This window comes from Paramisgurnus dabryanus, chromosome 17, assembly GCF_030506205.2.
Source record: "Paramisgurnus dabryanus chromosome 17, PD_genome_1.1, whole genome shotgun sequence".
NCBI lineage: Eukaryota > Metazoa > Chordata > Actinopteri > Cypriniformes > Cobitidae > Paramisgurnus > Paramisgurnus dabryanus.
Window position 1 is genome coordinate 29,413,786 of NC_133353.1, and position 15,976 is coordinate 29,429,761.

At 36.6% G+C, this 15,976-nt stretch overlaps 1 protein-coding gene across 1 annotated transcript in view; it reads left to right on the forward strand.

Moving 5' to 3' along the window:
* Window positions 1-15,976, forward strand: part of ltk (leukocyte receptor tyrosine kinase) — a 61,384-nt gene that overhangs the window by 40,752 nt on the left and 4,656 nt on the right. The window contains exons 13-23 of the mRNA XM_065288369.2: window positions 1,383-1,533; window positions 1,642-1,773; window positions 2,024-2,180; window positions 3,426-3,608; window positions 3,740-3,838; window positions 4,785-4,937; window positions 5,024-5,137; window positions 11,911-12,097; window positions 13,513-13,603; window positions 13,691-13,755; window positions 14,712-14,841. Of these exons, the coding sequence (XP_065144441.2) occupies window positions 1,383-1,533; window positions 1,642-1,773; window positions 2,024-2,180; window positions 3,426-3,608; window positions 3,740-3,838; window positions 4,785-4,937; window positions 5,024-5,137; window positions 11,911-12,097; window positions 13,513-13,603; window positions 13,691-13,755; window positions 14,712-14,841 (1,462 nt within the window). The remainder of the gene's footprint in view (window positions 1-1,382; window positions 1,534-1,641; window positions 1,774-2,023; window positions 2,181-3,425; window positions 3,609-3,739; window positions 3,839-4,784; window positions 4,938-5,023; window positions 5,138-11,910; window positions 12,098-13,512; window positions 13,604-13,690; window positions 13,756-14,711; window positions 14,842-15,976) is intronic.

The following is a 15,976-nucleotide window of genomic DNA, read 5'->3' on the forward strand; positions in this document are numbered from 1 at the left end:
GAGATGCGGGCTTTTAATATTGGTTTATTCTGACCACGCATTTCCCAGGTTTTTCCCGATCCCTTACTTGTGATTATTTCCAGGTGTATGTAATTTATTTTCTCCCTATTTAAGTGAACTTGTGTTTGTCGTCCAGTGCGGGTTCGTCAGTGTTACTTTGTTCGTCAAAGAGTCTACCAGTGAGTTCAACAGTGTATACCTTGTGTTCCTGTTTATGCCTAGTGTTTTGTTTAAATGATAGTGTTTAGTCTGTTTGATTTGTGTTTGCCCTGATTTGTTTGCCCCCTCGTGGGTTTTGTTTTCCTGTTGTTTACCCCGTTTTGTTAATAAAAGTCCTGTGTAGTCTATCCACGTCTGCGCTTGGGTTCTTCCTCGTTCCGATACCTGACAGTACCTGTCAAAATGATTTTGCACAAAATGGTTTGCTGGCCAATCAGAATCAAGCATTCCAACAAGCCGTGTAATAAATAATCTATACCATAAAACTATAGGATTGTATGATGCCAGACTGGAAAGCAATTGATCAGACCCAGGCAGTCCCTCTTCTTGGGTGAAATGATTTTATAAAATCTTTTCTTTTGCTATTTTGGCTGAGCTGGTATTAATAAAAAAAGTTATTTTATTTCCCTTGTGACCGGAAATTTTATCTTATGCAAAATTAAGAAATTTCCTATGCAACAAGATCTTAGTGTTAACCTCATCCGGGTGTTGAGTTTTGGAATTGCGTATTTAGTATGTTAAAGTAATATTGTATTATATTCACATGCCTAATGATTATGACTGTAGGGCCTCTTATTGCTTAATCCTTATCATTGATTTATGAGAGATTGAACAAAGCATATTTAGTAATAAACATTTTACTGCCATTATGATATTACAAGAATGTTTTTACAAAAATGTACAAATTTATATTGCAGTATATTAAAATTATACATTTCCATCTAAATTATGAGTTTGCACAATACATAACATATAATTTTATGCTGTATATATAATAGTGGCCAAAAGTGAAGCCAGGAGGAAATTATACAATATTTGCTTTTAAGCAAAACTAGGTTAGATTAATACATCAAAATATGAGGTTACAAAAAGGACAAAACACTAAACTTAATTAAACTAAATATTTTTGGCATAAAGGTAATAAAGCATACATTGATTACAGTTTTATGTGTTATTAATATTTGTTGATCCTCTTTTGTGTAATCATTGTCTTGGACTATGTCTTTATGAACGTTGCATATGTGTTGTGTGTGATTTTTGCATAAAATATTTGAATAAAGATCAAATATGTAAATTATTCAAAGTTGAAACTACTGTAAATGATTTCTGAATGACTGCTATTATTAACTTATAATTGTTAATTCAACATCCTCATTTTCCAGGATTTCAGCGTATGGAGCCGCAGGTGGCAAAGGAGCAAAGAACCATAACAAGCGCTCACATGGTGTAATCATCTCAGCTATCTTCCCTCTGGATGCAGGAGAAATACTCTACATCCTAATTGGTCACCAAGGGGAAGATGCCTGTCCAGGGGTGAGTGATAACATTTCTCAAAACAGGAAATGAGTCTGAACCATAAAGTAGTGCATCCACATTTTTATGTTTTTTATGTCCTCCAATGTTTTCTTTTTTCTTTTTCAGAGAAACGACCTTACGCAAAACATTTGCCTGGGCGAGTCTTCTATTATCGAAGATGGGTTGGACGGTGACGGTTTAGCTTTGGAGGTGGCAGGGGGTGGAGGTGGCGGTGGGGGAGCTACTTACATTTATCGAGTAAGGTTTTACTTTTTTCTCCTTTCTTGTCTTATAGCTATAAACGCATTCATAACACTCTTGCAAGTCCCCTAAAGGGAATCATGTGGACAACAGTCTGATAGCGTCTGTCTAGACAGGCATTTTTGATACATGTTGAAATCATTTAAAGTCGAATTGGAATGCTGAAGGAAGCGAGGGCCCGTCTGGAAGCACAGTTGGTTTTATGTTTACTGCGATTTAAATCTTTTTTTGGGATGTCTGGGAGCAGATGGAGAACGGGGAAGCAGTCCCTTTGCTGATTGCGGCAGGAGGGGGAGGAATGGCCTACCTGGAGGACCCTGAAAGCAGCCTGGAGCAGATGTTTCTGGAACAGTATGAGAATGAGATGGCAGCCACAGGTGTCAATGGCAAAACTGGAGCTGCAGGTGTTTTTCAAGCACATTTCACTCCTATATTTATTTACCAATTTTTAAATATTAATATATCTTAAAGGAACAGTATGTAAGACATTTATATCAATTAATCATAAAATGGCCCTGATATGTCACTAGACATGAAGAAATCATTTTCATTTCAAATACTTATATCACTGACAACAGTGGTCTGGTCAGGATATTGTCATTTAAAAAGTGGATTTGCAGCCCTCAACTGATGTTTATTTTGTCATTTTGTGTATTGGCCACCAGTTGTGTAATTGCAGTACCAGTTTTAGCCACAAGTTTTGTGATTGCAATACCAGTTTTGGCCACAATCCTACATACTGTTCCTTTAAATATTATTTTATATTGTTATATTATTATACCAACCCAGTCTCATGGAGTTGCATATAAATAGCACAAAGTGTGAAAATCATGCAATACATACGCCAAATTTCACTTTGATGTGCATATGATACGCCAGTCCTTCCCATTCACTTAAATGGTGCATCTTTTTTGTCATTTTATTTATTGGTTTCTTAATTTTTTGCTATTTTTTACCATTTTCGCTTGGGTTTAAGGTTAGAACAACTTTTTGTTATATAAAAATGACATCCTAACCCAGGGATGGGCAACTTCGGTCCTGGAGGGCCGGTGTCCTGCAGAGTTTAGCTCCAACCATAATTAAACACACCTGAAGCAGCCAATTAAGGTCTTACTAGGCATACTAAAACTTTTAGGCAGGTGTGCTGAGGCAAGTTGGAGCTAAACTCTGCAGGACACCGGCCCTCCAGGACCGAAGTTGCCCATCCCTGTCCTAACCCAAACCCCAATTCTTATCCCAGCTCCAAGCGGCCATGGCTTAAATATAGACAAAACATGGAGAAACCTGTATATTAAATAACCTCCTTAAGCAAATCTCAAATCTAACCCTAAACCCAAGCGAAAATGGTTTAAAAAACAGAAAAAATGGAGAAACCAATAAATAAAACGACAAAAAAAAATGCGCCGTTTAAGTGAATGGGAAGGACTGGCGTATCATATGCACGCCAAAGTGGAATTTGATATATGTATTGCCATATAATTATTGTGATAATTACCAGGTACACACACACACACAGAAAGCCAATCTATAAGTTTTTTTTTTTTAATAATTTTTAGGGATTTAAAGGAAAAGGTTTAGACAGAAATGTGCAATACTGTGTAGGCAGGCAGCTCAGTTTACTGCAAGTGTCTGTGTTTTTGTGTGTTTAGGTGGAGGAGGAGGATGGAACGACTCAACTTCTGACTCCAGGGCAGGAAGATCTGTTGTTGAAGGAGGGCAAGGAGGCTCATCCTGTCCTCAAGCTCTGGAAAAGCTAGGATGGGCTACATCCGGAGGATTTGGGGGAGGAGGTGGTGCGTGCACTGCTGGAGGGGGCGGTGGAGGTTACAGAGGTGAGTTTCAATTAAAATATTTTTTTTAAACTTGCATAAATGTTACATTCACACACCATTTATTTCTTCCCCCTGTAAATAAAGTCTGAATGTACAACAATTAAATGAATCTTAATATCGCCTCTGCTCAGGTGGAGATGCGCCACTTTTTGATGGAATCATAGCAGACGGACAAGATGGAGTCTCTTTTGTTCACCCCATTGGGAAGATATTTCTTCAGCCACTGGCAGGTCAGGCTTTCCTGATCTTCAGTGTCTGTCCTGTATGTGCACAATATACAGAATTGAATCTGCAATGAATTTCACAAACTGACTATTTTAACAATCTAAGTGCATTGTCTAAAGCGCATGGCACACAGTCACTTTTGCTAATTTAACTACTGGAAACATAGTTTATGCGCCAAGTGCACGGCCTAAATGGGCCTATTCTTTTAATGAGTAATGGGAGTGTTTTGGGCATAACGTGCAATAAACCAAGGAGAGTCTCAGCTCTCATCCCCTTTAAAAGCAAGTTGCACCTGGCGCCATGCCTAATCCCTATTTAGAAAGCGGAATTTGTAAACTTGGTAAATCTGTAAACAGTTCAAGATTAATGTTAAAAAATTATGTTGTTTTTTGTATGAAAATTAAAAAAAAATTGGATTAAAACCTTTAAAAGCCGTTTTCTTTCTGTCATGGAAGTAAAAATAGCAGGCTTTTAATTGCTGTAAATGTATTGATATCCTACATAATTATAGTAATCTCAAAAAATAAAAATAAAATGCAAAAATGCAAGAAAAGGTTTGTACTCTAAAAAATACTTTATTTGTAACAAACAGGAGATAAAGAATTTGCAAACGTGCGGAAAGCCGTTTCAGCACTCGGACAGCTGCATGTTTTTTTTTTTAAAAAAAGCATTACTTAAAAAAGTTTCTAAAAAAGAAAGGCCACACACAATAAACCATACTGATTCAGTAATGGAGATTGTGATAGATAATAAGAGACCTTATGTGACTTATTAAAGTTGGCGCCACTGTTTATTACTGCAAATATGCTTGGAGTTAAAGGGTCATGACTGACTGTTTGCATGAGGAATAGTACTTCAAATATAAAATGAATGACCAATTTAAAGACAAAATGACTTGAACGTTGACATTTGCTGTATTTTTATTTTTTTGCGATATTTGCTTTATTCCAGCCATGGAGAGTCATGGAGAAGCAGAGATCAAGGTGTATCTGAATTGCAGCCACTGTCAGACACAGAGTTGCAAGCGAGATGAAGATACTAAACTCATCTTCTGCTTGTGTGACAACGATGAGGTGCTTGCACCAGACAACGTCACCTGCTTAGGTAACTAAATACCCTGTGCTCATTTGTTCCTTAATCAATGCATTTATTTGAAAGATTTAATTTATTGCTGTTTATCTCCCCCTCAGTTGTTCCACTGGGGTCTCTGGCAGATGGACCTCCCTCCCTCATATTTATCCTGGCGGTGATCGCGTCCACGGTAGTAACCGGTGTCGTTCTGACCTGCGCCAGCCTCACTCTCAGTAAGAGACTCTTCCAGTCCTGCATCAATTCTGTGCCTTCAACCTTTCATCGACTCTGACATGACCCATTTTCAATCTCTATGTGTTACGCTAAACAACAGACTTAGTCATGTACAATTATAATTCCCAGAAGAGCAAATGCATCGATGTTTTAGAGCTGGCGGAAAAAATTGTAAGGATGATGGAAATATAACAGGAGTTGGTAGCTTTACTTTTTTTTCTTTTTATACCCCACAGCTATTTTGGAAGTTAAAAACAAATAATAAAAAAATACACTGGGCATTAGTGTTATAAAACATAAAAATGCCTTAAAGCTTTAAAAGGAGCCAAATGTGACATAAACAAAACTGTGACATGGACACATTTTAGGGACAATCTTATAAAGCCAGGCCAAATTTGATATAGCACTTTAACTCGGTGAGAAAGAATCAGTTGATGCAATAACACGCGGGGCACAAAATATTATCTACTGACACAAATGTAACATAAATAAATCCTATGTAACATATACAGTATAATGCCCCATATAAAAAATGTTATATGATTTACTGACAATAAGACTTATCATAATCACCCAAATATTTCTGTATTTACGTAAAATATTAAGTCAACATTTTTTTTATATTTGTGTTCAAAACCCAAAGGAAGCCTATTCTAATTGCTTGCTTTTTTTGTTACATATATATAGTGTTGCACATTAAAGGAATAAGCAGGGAACTAAGACATGTGGCTGGTTGCATAAACATACTGTAGCTGCAAAGTTAAAGTTAAAATTTCACTTTTTTGAAAATATGCTCATTTTCCAGCTCCACTAGAGTTAAACATTTAATTCTTACTGTTTTGAAATCCAGTCAGCTGATCTCCGGGTCTGGCGCTAGCACTTTTAGCATAGCTTAGCATAATCCATTGAATCTGATTAGACCATTAGCACCGCGCTAAAAAATAACCAAAGAGTTTCGATATTTTTCCTATTTAAAACTTGACTCTTCTGTAGAAGCCCGTTACATCGTGTACTAAGACCGACAGAAACTTAAAAGTTGAGATTTTCTAAGCAGATATGGCTAGGAACTATACTCTAATTCTGGCGTAATAATCAAGGACTTTGCTGATGTAACATGGCTGCAGCAGGCGTAGTGATATTACGCACTGCCCGAAAATAGTCCCCTGCCATTGAAAGTAACCAAGGGGACAATTTTTGGGAAAATTAGCATATTTTCAAATAAAAGTGGAATGTCCATTTAAGACCAACTAGCAATTAGTAAAGTAATTAAACCAATCTACCGTTTATGTAACTGAGTTTAAACAGTAATGACTATTCTTGATAATACAAATGAGATGACTAATTGGTAAGACAGCTCCAAGTAGTTTATGCAGCCAGCCAGTGGACTTCATCATTTAAACATGGGCTGTTGAAAGGGCTTTGAAATTAATGAATGTACATAAACAATTAAGCCAACTTTTTTCTAAGCATTTTCTCGCCGGGCTTTTTTGTAAATGCTCACTCAACGATCACTATCTTGATATTGATAGCTGCTATTTAACATCTGTGTTTTGCAAATGCTGTGTTATTCAACATTTATTTTCCAGTATAGGACAGTGAGGGAATATAGAGGGTGTATTAAACACTGTCCCAGAGTCCTGCACTGGTCAATTTTTTGGGACCAGCTCCCGCCCGTACCCGCCAGTACAGGACAGTGAGAAAGGAACAAGACTCTGCGTCTTCCTTGTCATAAATTCTACGTCCCTGCAATATTTGATTTCAGATAGCGATATACTTCCTGGCTCCCGCATCACCCTGTCTTTGTCACAAAGCATTGGTTGAATTTGATATACACATTCAGACACTTTTATGCGGGTACCCGACCTGTTGAAGGACTCTGCTCTGTCCCTTTAAATGTGAGCCTCTTTTGGAATGAATGAGCATATAATGAACTTTTTTCTATTAAAAAAATAACGTGGTGTTATAATGTTAACTGATAATTGCATTATTAAATATTAACTCTTTCCCCGCCATTGACGAGATATCTCGTCAATTAAGAGAAAACGCTTCCCCGCCAATGACGAGATTTTCCGTCTTTCCGCAATACCGCTATTATCCACCAGGTGGCGCCCTTCCGCAACTTTTTAAAACTGGAAGTATTGCTCTATGGCAAGCTGCTGCATGTCCGTGTCTGTTTTAAAGATCGCTCTGAATGGGATCTCTATGAAAAGTTCGTCATAAAAATGGAATTATCTCTGCTTTTTGCTCAAAATATGGTGTTTTTGCAAAAACCTACCCATATTCAAAAGCTGATTGCAAAAGAACCACTAAAGGTAGGATGAAACGGTTTTTTTTGTTTGAAAGCAGAGGGTCTGTTCTTTCATTTGGTATATTGTATGTTTATATATTTAAAGAAGAACATTTTCTGGAAGGCATTAAACTTTGGTGAAAATCATGAAAAACGCTGGCGCTGGCTGGCAACTTTTTTTAAAAACGCTGGCGGTGAAAGAGTTAATATTCAGTTTTTTTAGATTAGTATTCAATGTTTCTGGTGTCATGGCCTAATGGTAAGACGGTCGGGGTTGAAATCCGGGAGGTTACGACTGAGGTGTCCTTGAGCAAGGCACCTGTCCCCTCAATACTTCCCAGTGATAGCTGCCCACTGCTGCGTCAGGTGTGTGTGTGTGCATGACTTGCTGTGCGTGTGTTCACTACCCACTGGATTGGTTAAATGCAGAGGTCACACTTTTAAAGTATGGGTTACCATACATTGGTCATTACGTCAGTTCACTTATAATGCATTTTTATGAGTTATGGATTTCATATCACAGCGAGAATGTTGGTCTGTATATCAGACCTGTATGTTTCTAAGTTCCCAAACCTTTTGAATGTGATCGAGGTTTGTTTGTTGAACCAATATGAACTCTTTCCCCACCAAGTTTATTGCTTTCAGAAAATGTTCTTTCAATATATAAACATCCAATATATCAAATTAATTAACACACCCTCTGCTTTAAAAATTTCATCCTACCTTCATTAGTTCTCTTTGTATCACCTCTCAAATATGGATAGGTTTCTTTAAAATCACATTTTCAGAAAAAGCTAAGATAATTAAATTTTTGTGATGTACTTTTGATGGAGATCAGATTCAGAGAGATCCTCAAAACATACACGGACATACAGCTGTTTGCCCTAGGGCGATACTTCTGGGTTTTATAAGTTCAGGAAGAGCGCCACCTGGTGGATAATAGCAGTATTAAAGATTGCTGGAAATACTCGTCATTGGCAGGGAAGCGTTTTCTCTTAATTGACAATGGCGGGGAAAGAGTTAACAGTATGTATATGCGATGGACTCTCTCATTATAATGGCTGTCATTAATAACAATATATTTTATATTTGACAAGGCTAAAAATCAAGGATTTCCCCAATGTTTAAATCCATATAAAGCATATATTGTTTGACTGCACTAACTGTAATGCTTGACATGTTTTTAATGTCTTTGTAAAATAAATAAACACTTGCCATAGCCCAACCCTTTATTCACTTTAGAAAGACAAACAGGTGAATTTGCTATTTTTGCGCAAAATATTTAATCGCAAAAATCTGCATGGGTTCACTGTAAAGGAAGATTTGTTGTTTTAACTTAAAAAAGTTAGTGTTTGTTCTGCCTTAAAATTTTGAGTTAATTCAACTAAAAAAGATCCCCATGTTAAATAAATATGTTTACAGGCTGGTACAAAAAGTCTGGATAGCTAAATTTGCCCTTAGTGACAACTGTGAGGGGGTGAATTTTTTTGTAACTCATCCGTTTAAATTAAGCCTTAAAGTTCTGCATAAATAAGGGCGTGGCCACGTGAGTGACGGGTGAACTGCCACTATTGTCACTAGAATCGAGCTTCAGCAACCAGCCATCTCAACTTTATCCATGTCCCGCTTTACTCATTTCCGGTTATTCCAGAGTGATGTGCAGTGACCATAGACTGCAAAAAAAAATTTGATTTAGTGTCCGTGACGTCACCCATCTGAATATCGTTTTTGAAGCCAATAGTAGGCGGTGCCTGCCGTCGCATCTTGGCCGCGCGTCACCGTGCATCACTCGCGGATATCCGAAAATGGGTAAAAGGTGGGACATGGGTGAAGCTGAGGTGGCTGAAACTACACCCACCTAGGTCGACTCTAGAGACAGTAGTGGCCGTTCACCCGTCACTCAAGTGGCCACGCCCTTAATTATGCAGAACTTAAAGGAATAGTCCATTTTCTTAAAAGAAAAATCCAGATAATTTACTCACCACAATGTCATCCAAAATGTTGATGTCTTTCTTTGTTCAGTCGAGATGAAATTATGTTTTTTGAGGAAAACATTGCAGGATTTTTCTCATTTTAATGGACTTTAATAGACACCAACAATTAACACTTAATTCAACCTTTAACAGTTTTTTTCAACGGAGTTTCAAAGGACTCTAAACGATCCCAAACGAGGCATAAGGGTCTTATCTAGCAAAACGGTTGTCATTTTTGACAAGAAAAATAACAAATATACACTTTTAAAGCACAACCTTTCGTTTAGATCCGGTCCAGCGCGACATAACGTAAATGCGTGGTGACGTAGGGAGGTCACGTGTTACATATATAAAACGCACATTTGCGGACCATTTTAAACAATAAACTGATACAAAGTTATTAATTAGTATCAGTTGACATACAACAACGTAGGAACGGTCCTCTTTCACCACATTTGTAAACACTGGGGCGGAGTTTTCGCGTTCGTCCTCTGTGACCTCTTGACGTGATGACGTATTGCGTCGGGTCACGGTAGCGCATGACGACCGGATCTTAACGAGAAGTTGTGCTTTAAAAGTACATATTTCTTATTTTTATTGTCAAAAATGAAAATCGTTTTGCTAGATAAGACCCTTATGCCTCGTTTGGGATCGTTTAGAGTCCTTTGAAACTCCGTTGAAAAAACTGTTAAGTGTTGAGTTAAGTGTTTAGTGGTGGTGTCCATTAAAGTCCATTAAAATGAGAAAAATCCTGCAATGTTTTCCTCAAAAAGCATAATTTCTTCTCGACTGATCAAAGAAAGACATCAACATTTTGGATGACATGGTGGTGAGTAAATTATCTGGATTTTTCTTTTAAGAAAATGGAATATTCCTTTAAGGCTTAATATAATTTAAATAAATGAGTTACAAAAAACACCCCCCCCCACAGTTGTCATGAAGGGCAAAATTAGCTATACAAAAACAATTTTTGTACCAGGCTGTAAACATATTTTTTCTGCTCGAAAGATCGCCATTTTAACATGGAGGTCTATGGGAATTGAATCCTTTTGAAGCCAGCCTCTAGCTGCCAGTCGATGAATTGTAAAAGTCACCGTCGTATTGGCTTCATCAGATAGATCAGAAGGTTGCACCTCGGCGAGACCCGCTGCCAAGATGGCAACGGCAGGGTCTGCCAACTACTGGCGTTATAAAAGCTCTTCACAAACCTATGGGTGTTGTCACAGACACTACATCCATATTTTTTACAGTCTATGGTCAACAAGTTGAATTCACTCCAAATGTTAAAGCAGCACGAACACTTACTTTTTTAAAAGAATTTAATATCCAGGTATTCATTCACTTGCATGGTATTTTTGAGTACACTTTTAAAAATAAAGGTGTTTCATAATGCCATTTAAGGACCATTTTGGGCTACATGGTTCCATTTGTTTTACAGAAAAGGTTCTTTTTAGTGAGAAAAGGTTATTTGGATTATAAAAAAGTAAGAATGAAATGCTACCTTGAAGAACCTGAATGGCTCTTTGAGCAACCAAATTTTTTTCTTCTATGACATCATCGTTGTGAAGAACCTTTTATGCACCTTTCATTTTAAGTGTCAGAAAGAGCAATGCGGGACAGATCCAGCAAACTGTGCCAGATTGCAGCAGTCTGTTGTATCCTCAACAACCCAGCACTCTGTATGGATCCATACTGCGACACGCAAATCTTTCTCAGCACAGATTTTATGAATGCATTTGTGCCGTTACCTGATTTGCATGATTCCTCTCTTAAATTATTCAAATAACATACAGTAGGGCGTGCAAATGACTAGTGTTTTATGAAATGCAATTATTCTTTGTCCATTTGCCTTAATTTGACTGATATTTTGTATAAAACGTCAATAAACGGAATACATCTGCTTAAACTCATGCACAAGACCATCTCAAATCAGCAGACAAAGATCTCTAGGTCCTCAGATTGCAGTGCTCCATTGGAGGTTAACTGTATCTCCTGAGCTCTCCCCCATGCAGGTTGGTAGTCTTGCTCGGGTCACCCCCTCTCACCCCTAATCACTGGTCAACTTCCTGCCGGCTTCGCGCCACTGCGCCAGCAGACCGACGGCATAAGGGGACCTCTCACCTCCACGCAGCGCCCTCCCTGGCAGACTACCAACCTGCATCTGGGACATGGGCCGCTTCCATTGAGGGTGAGTCCACCCTGCCCCATTGACTGCTGAAAGGACCAGAGCTCCAGCCCATATAATTAAGGAATCTGTTTGTCGATTTCTTAATTCAAAAGTAAAGTCTTTAGCTGGGGATCTTTTTTTCTTAATAGAAGAGACATTTGTTCACTTGATTGTTCTGTTTCTTGGAATCAATTATGTTTGAAAAGTACATAAAAAAGCCTGTAATTTTCCATTTATCCTTATTGTGTTTTAAGACCACTGAATATGAAAATGAAACAGGTGAACAAAGACTAACAAAAACATCAGTGTTTTCTGATTTCTGGTTTGTGTTTTGTCTCATTGCAGTCTATTATCGTAAAAAGAACCACCTGCATGCGGTCAGGATTCGTCTGCAGAGCCCGGAGTACAAACTCAGCAAAATTCGTTCTTCCACCATTATGACTGATTACAACCCTAACTACTGCTTTGCTGGCAAAGCACCCTCACTAAATGAGCTAAAAGAGGTGCCACGCAAGAACATCACACTCCTCAGGTACTCTTCATCTTTTTTTTATTTTTATTATAAGTGCAAAACATACAACAGATAGTTAAGTAGTAAACAACAAAAACAAAACAGACAACAAAAACAAAAACAACAAATGTGACAATGATTTGTTCTGCTCAATGATATAATAAATAAATGAATAATAAATTAAACGGATAATAATATAGATGATAATATTGTTATGAAGCAATGATAATAAGCAAAATAATAATAATAAGACAAAATAATAATAATAATAAGTTAAACAGATAATAAGATACATATTTGGGTAGTAATAATAATAATAATAATAATAAATATAATATCATGTATATTATGTCATAATAGTATTACAATAATAATGGTAATACCAATGATAATTCTAGGGATTGTTATGGTTTTAGGATTTTTTTACTCTTCATCTTTTAAATGCTACCCTCCAAAAGTATTGGGACAATAAAGTTAAAATAAAAATATGGGTGATTCTCGCGAAATTAGATTTATGAGGTGTCATGAAACATTTTGATAAAAAAATTAATTGCAAAGTAAGAGTATCAAAATAAGAAGCATACAGTTACAAACATCACTTCATGTACTATTTTGCACATGATTTCAAATGACATCATACAAACCAATTTTGTTGTTTTTTCCACATTTAAGGGGAACATTTTCATTACCGCAACGTGTCCATGACTGGATTTGGGTTCTTTGACATGGAAATATTTATAATTAAAAAAATGTAAAAACTTAAAAGCTTCAGTGCATGTTATACTATAAACATTTACAGTAAAGAAACATGTGGTATTTGGTGATCACTGGTAAATGTAGAGACAATAATAAGGAATACAAATGTGTCCAAGACTAATTTTCTCATCCTCCGCAACAATTTTCAATCATTGTTTTAGCCCTCAAGGAACTAACATTTAAAAAAAAAAAAAATAGTTGGAAGGGACATAATTGACTGTGACACTCAAGATGGCCATGTAAGCAGTTCTTATTTTTTCTCTCAAGATAAAAGTTTACATTTTATTTGTCATAGTACCTAGACAACTTTTTAGTTGTCATTACCGAAACATGATTTTGTAAATGCATATATTTAATGTAATATCATGTTGCGGTAATGATAATTTTTTATAATGATGATCTTAAAAATGTAAATAATTCTATAGGAAATATTTTTTCAATCCTCTAAAATAATGGTTATAGTAAGTTCAGACCTTAATCTTCAATGTGCAAAAAAATGTCTTCAAGGGTTTTTTTAAAAATCTGATGCTGGACACCTTCTAAGTCTGGATTTCGTGAGAATCACCCATATGAATCCCCTGGAATATTAATTTAATGCCGATGTACTGTATAACAACATTATATTAAAGATTGCATACTTATTTTTGTACTTACAGTGTGTACTTTTTCTTGGGTTGCAGGGCATTGGGTCACGGGGCCTTTGGCGAAGTATATGAAGGACAGGTGTTGGGCATGAAAGGAGACAACACTGCTATGCAGGTTGCTATAAAGGTGAGTCTTTCCAGACCTGCCTTTGAAGACTTTTGTTATCTGTTCCTGGTTGCTCGTAATTGGCTCTGTGTTTTGTCACTATGACAGACTCTTCCAGAAATCTGCTCCGAACAGGATGAGATGGATTTTCTTATGGAGGCCCTGATTATGAGGTAGACTTGGCTACAGTTGTTATAGCCACACATGTGTGGTACAGATTTTCAGCCATTATCATTCCAGTCCTTGAGTTATTTTTACTACATATTTGTGTTGTTTTTCAGGTTCACATCTGTAGTTTGTTTTTTAAGGAATATACCGTAGATTACATCATCTTTGGACAGGCAACAGATGTTTTGTAAATAGTTTAGCAAACTGCACTATTAGTTAATGAATTAATCATATTGTGTCTACCTAAACCGCCTAATAATGCATGCAATTTTAATAGTGTAATAATAATAATAAATGTTGCTAAATTTGAAAAGGATGATAAAATGTTCACTACTGTTCTGTAATGTCTTCTTACAGTCTCAGAAAAAGGTACAAGAGCTGTCACTGGGGCGGTACCCTTTCAAAAAGTACACATTTATACTTGAAGAGTGCCTATTAGTACCTCAAAGGGACATAATAGTACCTCACAGGTACATATGGTACATACTGTTATCATTTCAAAGGCTACTATCCCAGTGACAGCTTTTGTACCTTCTTTCGGAAAGTGTTATCGCAGTCCCCATATTGTGCCATACACAGACCTTCACTTCAAAAATGCAATGATGGATATTATTAATGAACCAGTTATCCTTACATACATTAATAAGATTAAGATGTATACAATATTTTACACAAAATTGTGATGATTAAAATGAAAATTATGCCATTACTCATTCTCATGTTGTTCCCAATCTTAATTACTTTCTTGTGGGGAGATATTTAAAAGAATGAAAGTTTATAATGAAAGTAAATGAGGATTGGGACTGTCAGTCACTTAACACCTCCAATCTCGTGTTTCATGAAAGCCCCATAGGTTTGGAAGAACTATCTCTCTTGTGACACACATCTTTATTGTAAAACTAATATTAGGAATTTCTTATGATTCGTTTGGATTTATTTCTCGCCTGTTTTCTGTCTCCAGTAAGTTTAACCATCAGAACATTGTGCGCTGTATTGGAGTCAGTCTGCAGATTTTGCCTCGCTTCATCCTGCTCGAACTTATGACCGGAGGAGATTTGAAGAGCTTCTTGAGACTGAACCGACCCAGAACTGTGAGTGTTTGTAAATATCATACTTCATTTTGTCTTTCAACTATTTCATTTCTTTGATGCCATTTTATTAGATAACAAATAAGATTATTTATTATAAAGAAAGCCAGTGTAAGCATACAGTACATTTTAATCAAAACTTTTCACTAAATTTACTAAACGGGGCAAATTAGTTTAATTCCAAAAAAGCTTGATGGAAGTGATAATATCTGCGGGTTATTAACTAAAAAAGCGCAATCTACTAAAAGCAGCGCAAACCAGTTCAGGGTCGCAAATAAGCAGATGAGGTGCAGGTGATCTACATACGCCTGATGCACTTGAGTTCAGCACCACGGCTGAAAATGCGAGGTGTGAAATCCCAGCTAACAAAGCCAAGGTACACTGAAATGAACCAGAGGACAAAAAATTAAGGTTTGCAAAACGTTTTGCAACACCTGGTATTGTTTGACTTCTCCTAATGACTCCTCTTTTATTTCCTCCAGCGAGTAAAAAATAACATGGCTTTGCAAACAATATTTTTGAATAATAGTCTGTGCTCCTCTGGCATTCCAAATAAACTGTTACGTGTTGAAAAAAATACTTGATGATGCATCTTCTATCAGCAATAATTGCAGCCATTTCAAGAGCAAAATGATTAAGGAAATGTTTTTTCCGGCATTAAATAATACCAGTAAACACACGCAAACATTAGTAAATCACATCGGTAAATCATTAAAATACTCTTCTCACATAAATTTTGCTCTCAAAAAGGGTATGGTCAGTTGAAAAATAACTAGACCACACCTTTTTAGCGCTAATTATCCACTGTGCATCTTCAGTAAATCCCGACAGTCATTATTTAACGACAAAATTATGATTTGCGCTGGTGCAAGCTGTTAGTAAATATGGCCTTTTATGTCAGGTTTTGAAGGTCCACTGTGTAGATTTTAGCTGCATTTAGCTATGAGCAGTGTTGGGAAAAGTTACTTTTAAAAGTAATGCATTACAATATTAAGTTACTCCACAAAAAAGTAACTAATTGCGTTTCTTTGTTACTTTTTATGGAAAGTAATGCTTACGTTACATTTAAGCTACTTTTGCGTTACTTTTTCTTACTTGGCTGAGGCCTGATCTCTTTCAGGCCTTGCAGGTGTTTTTT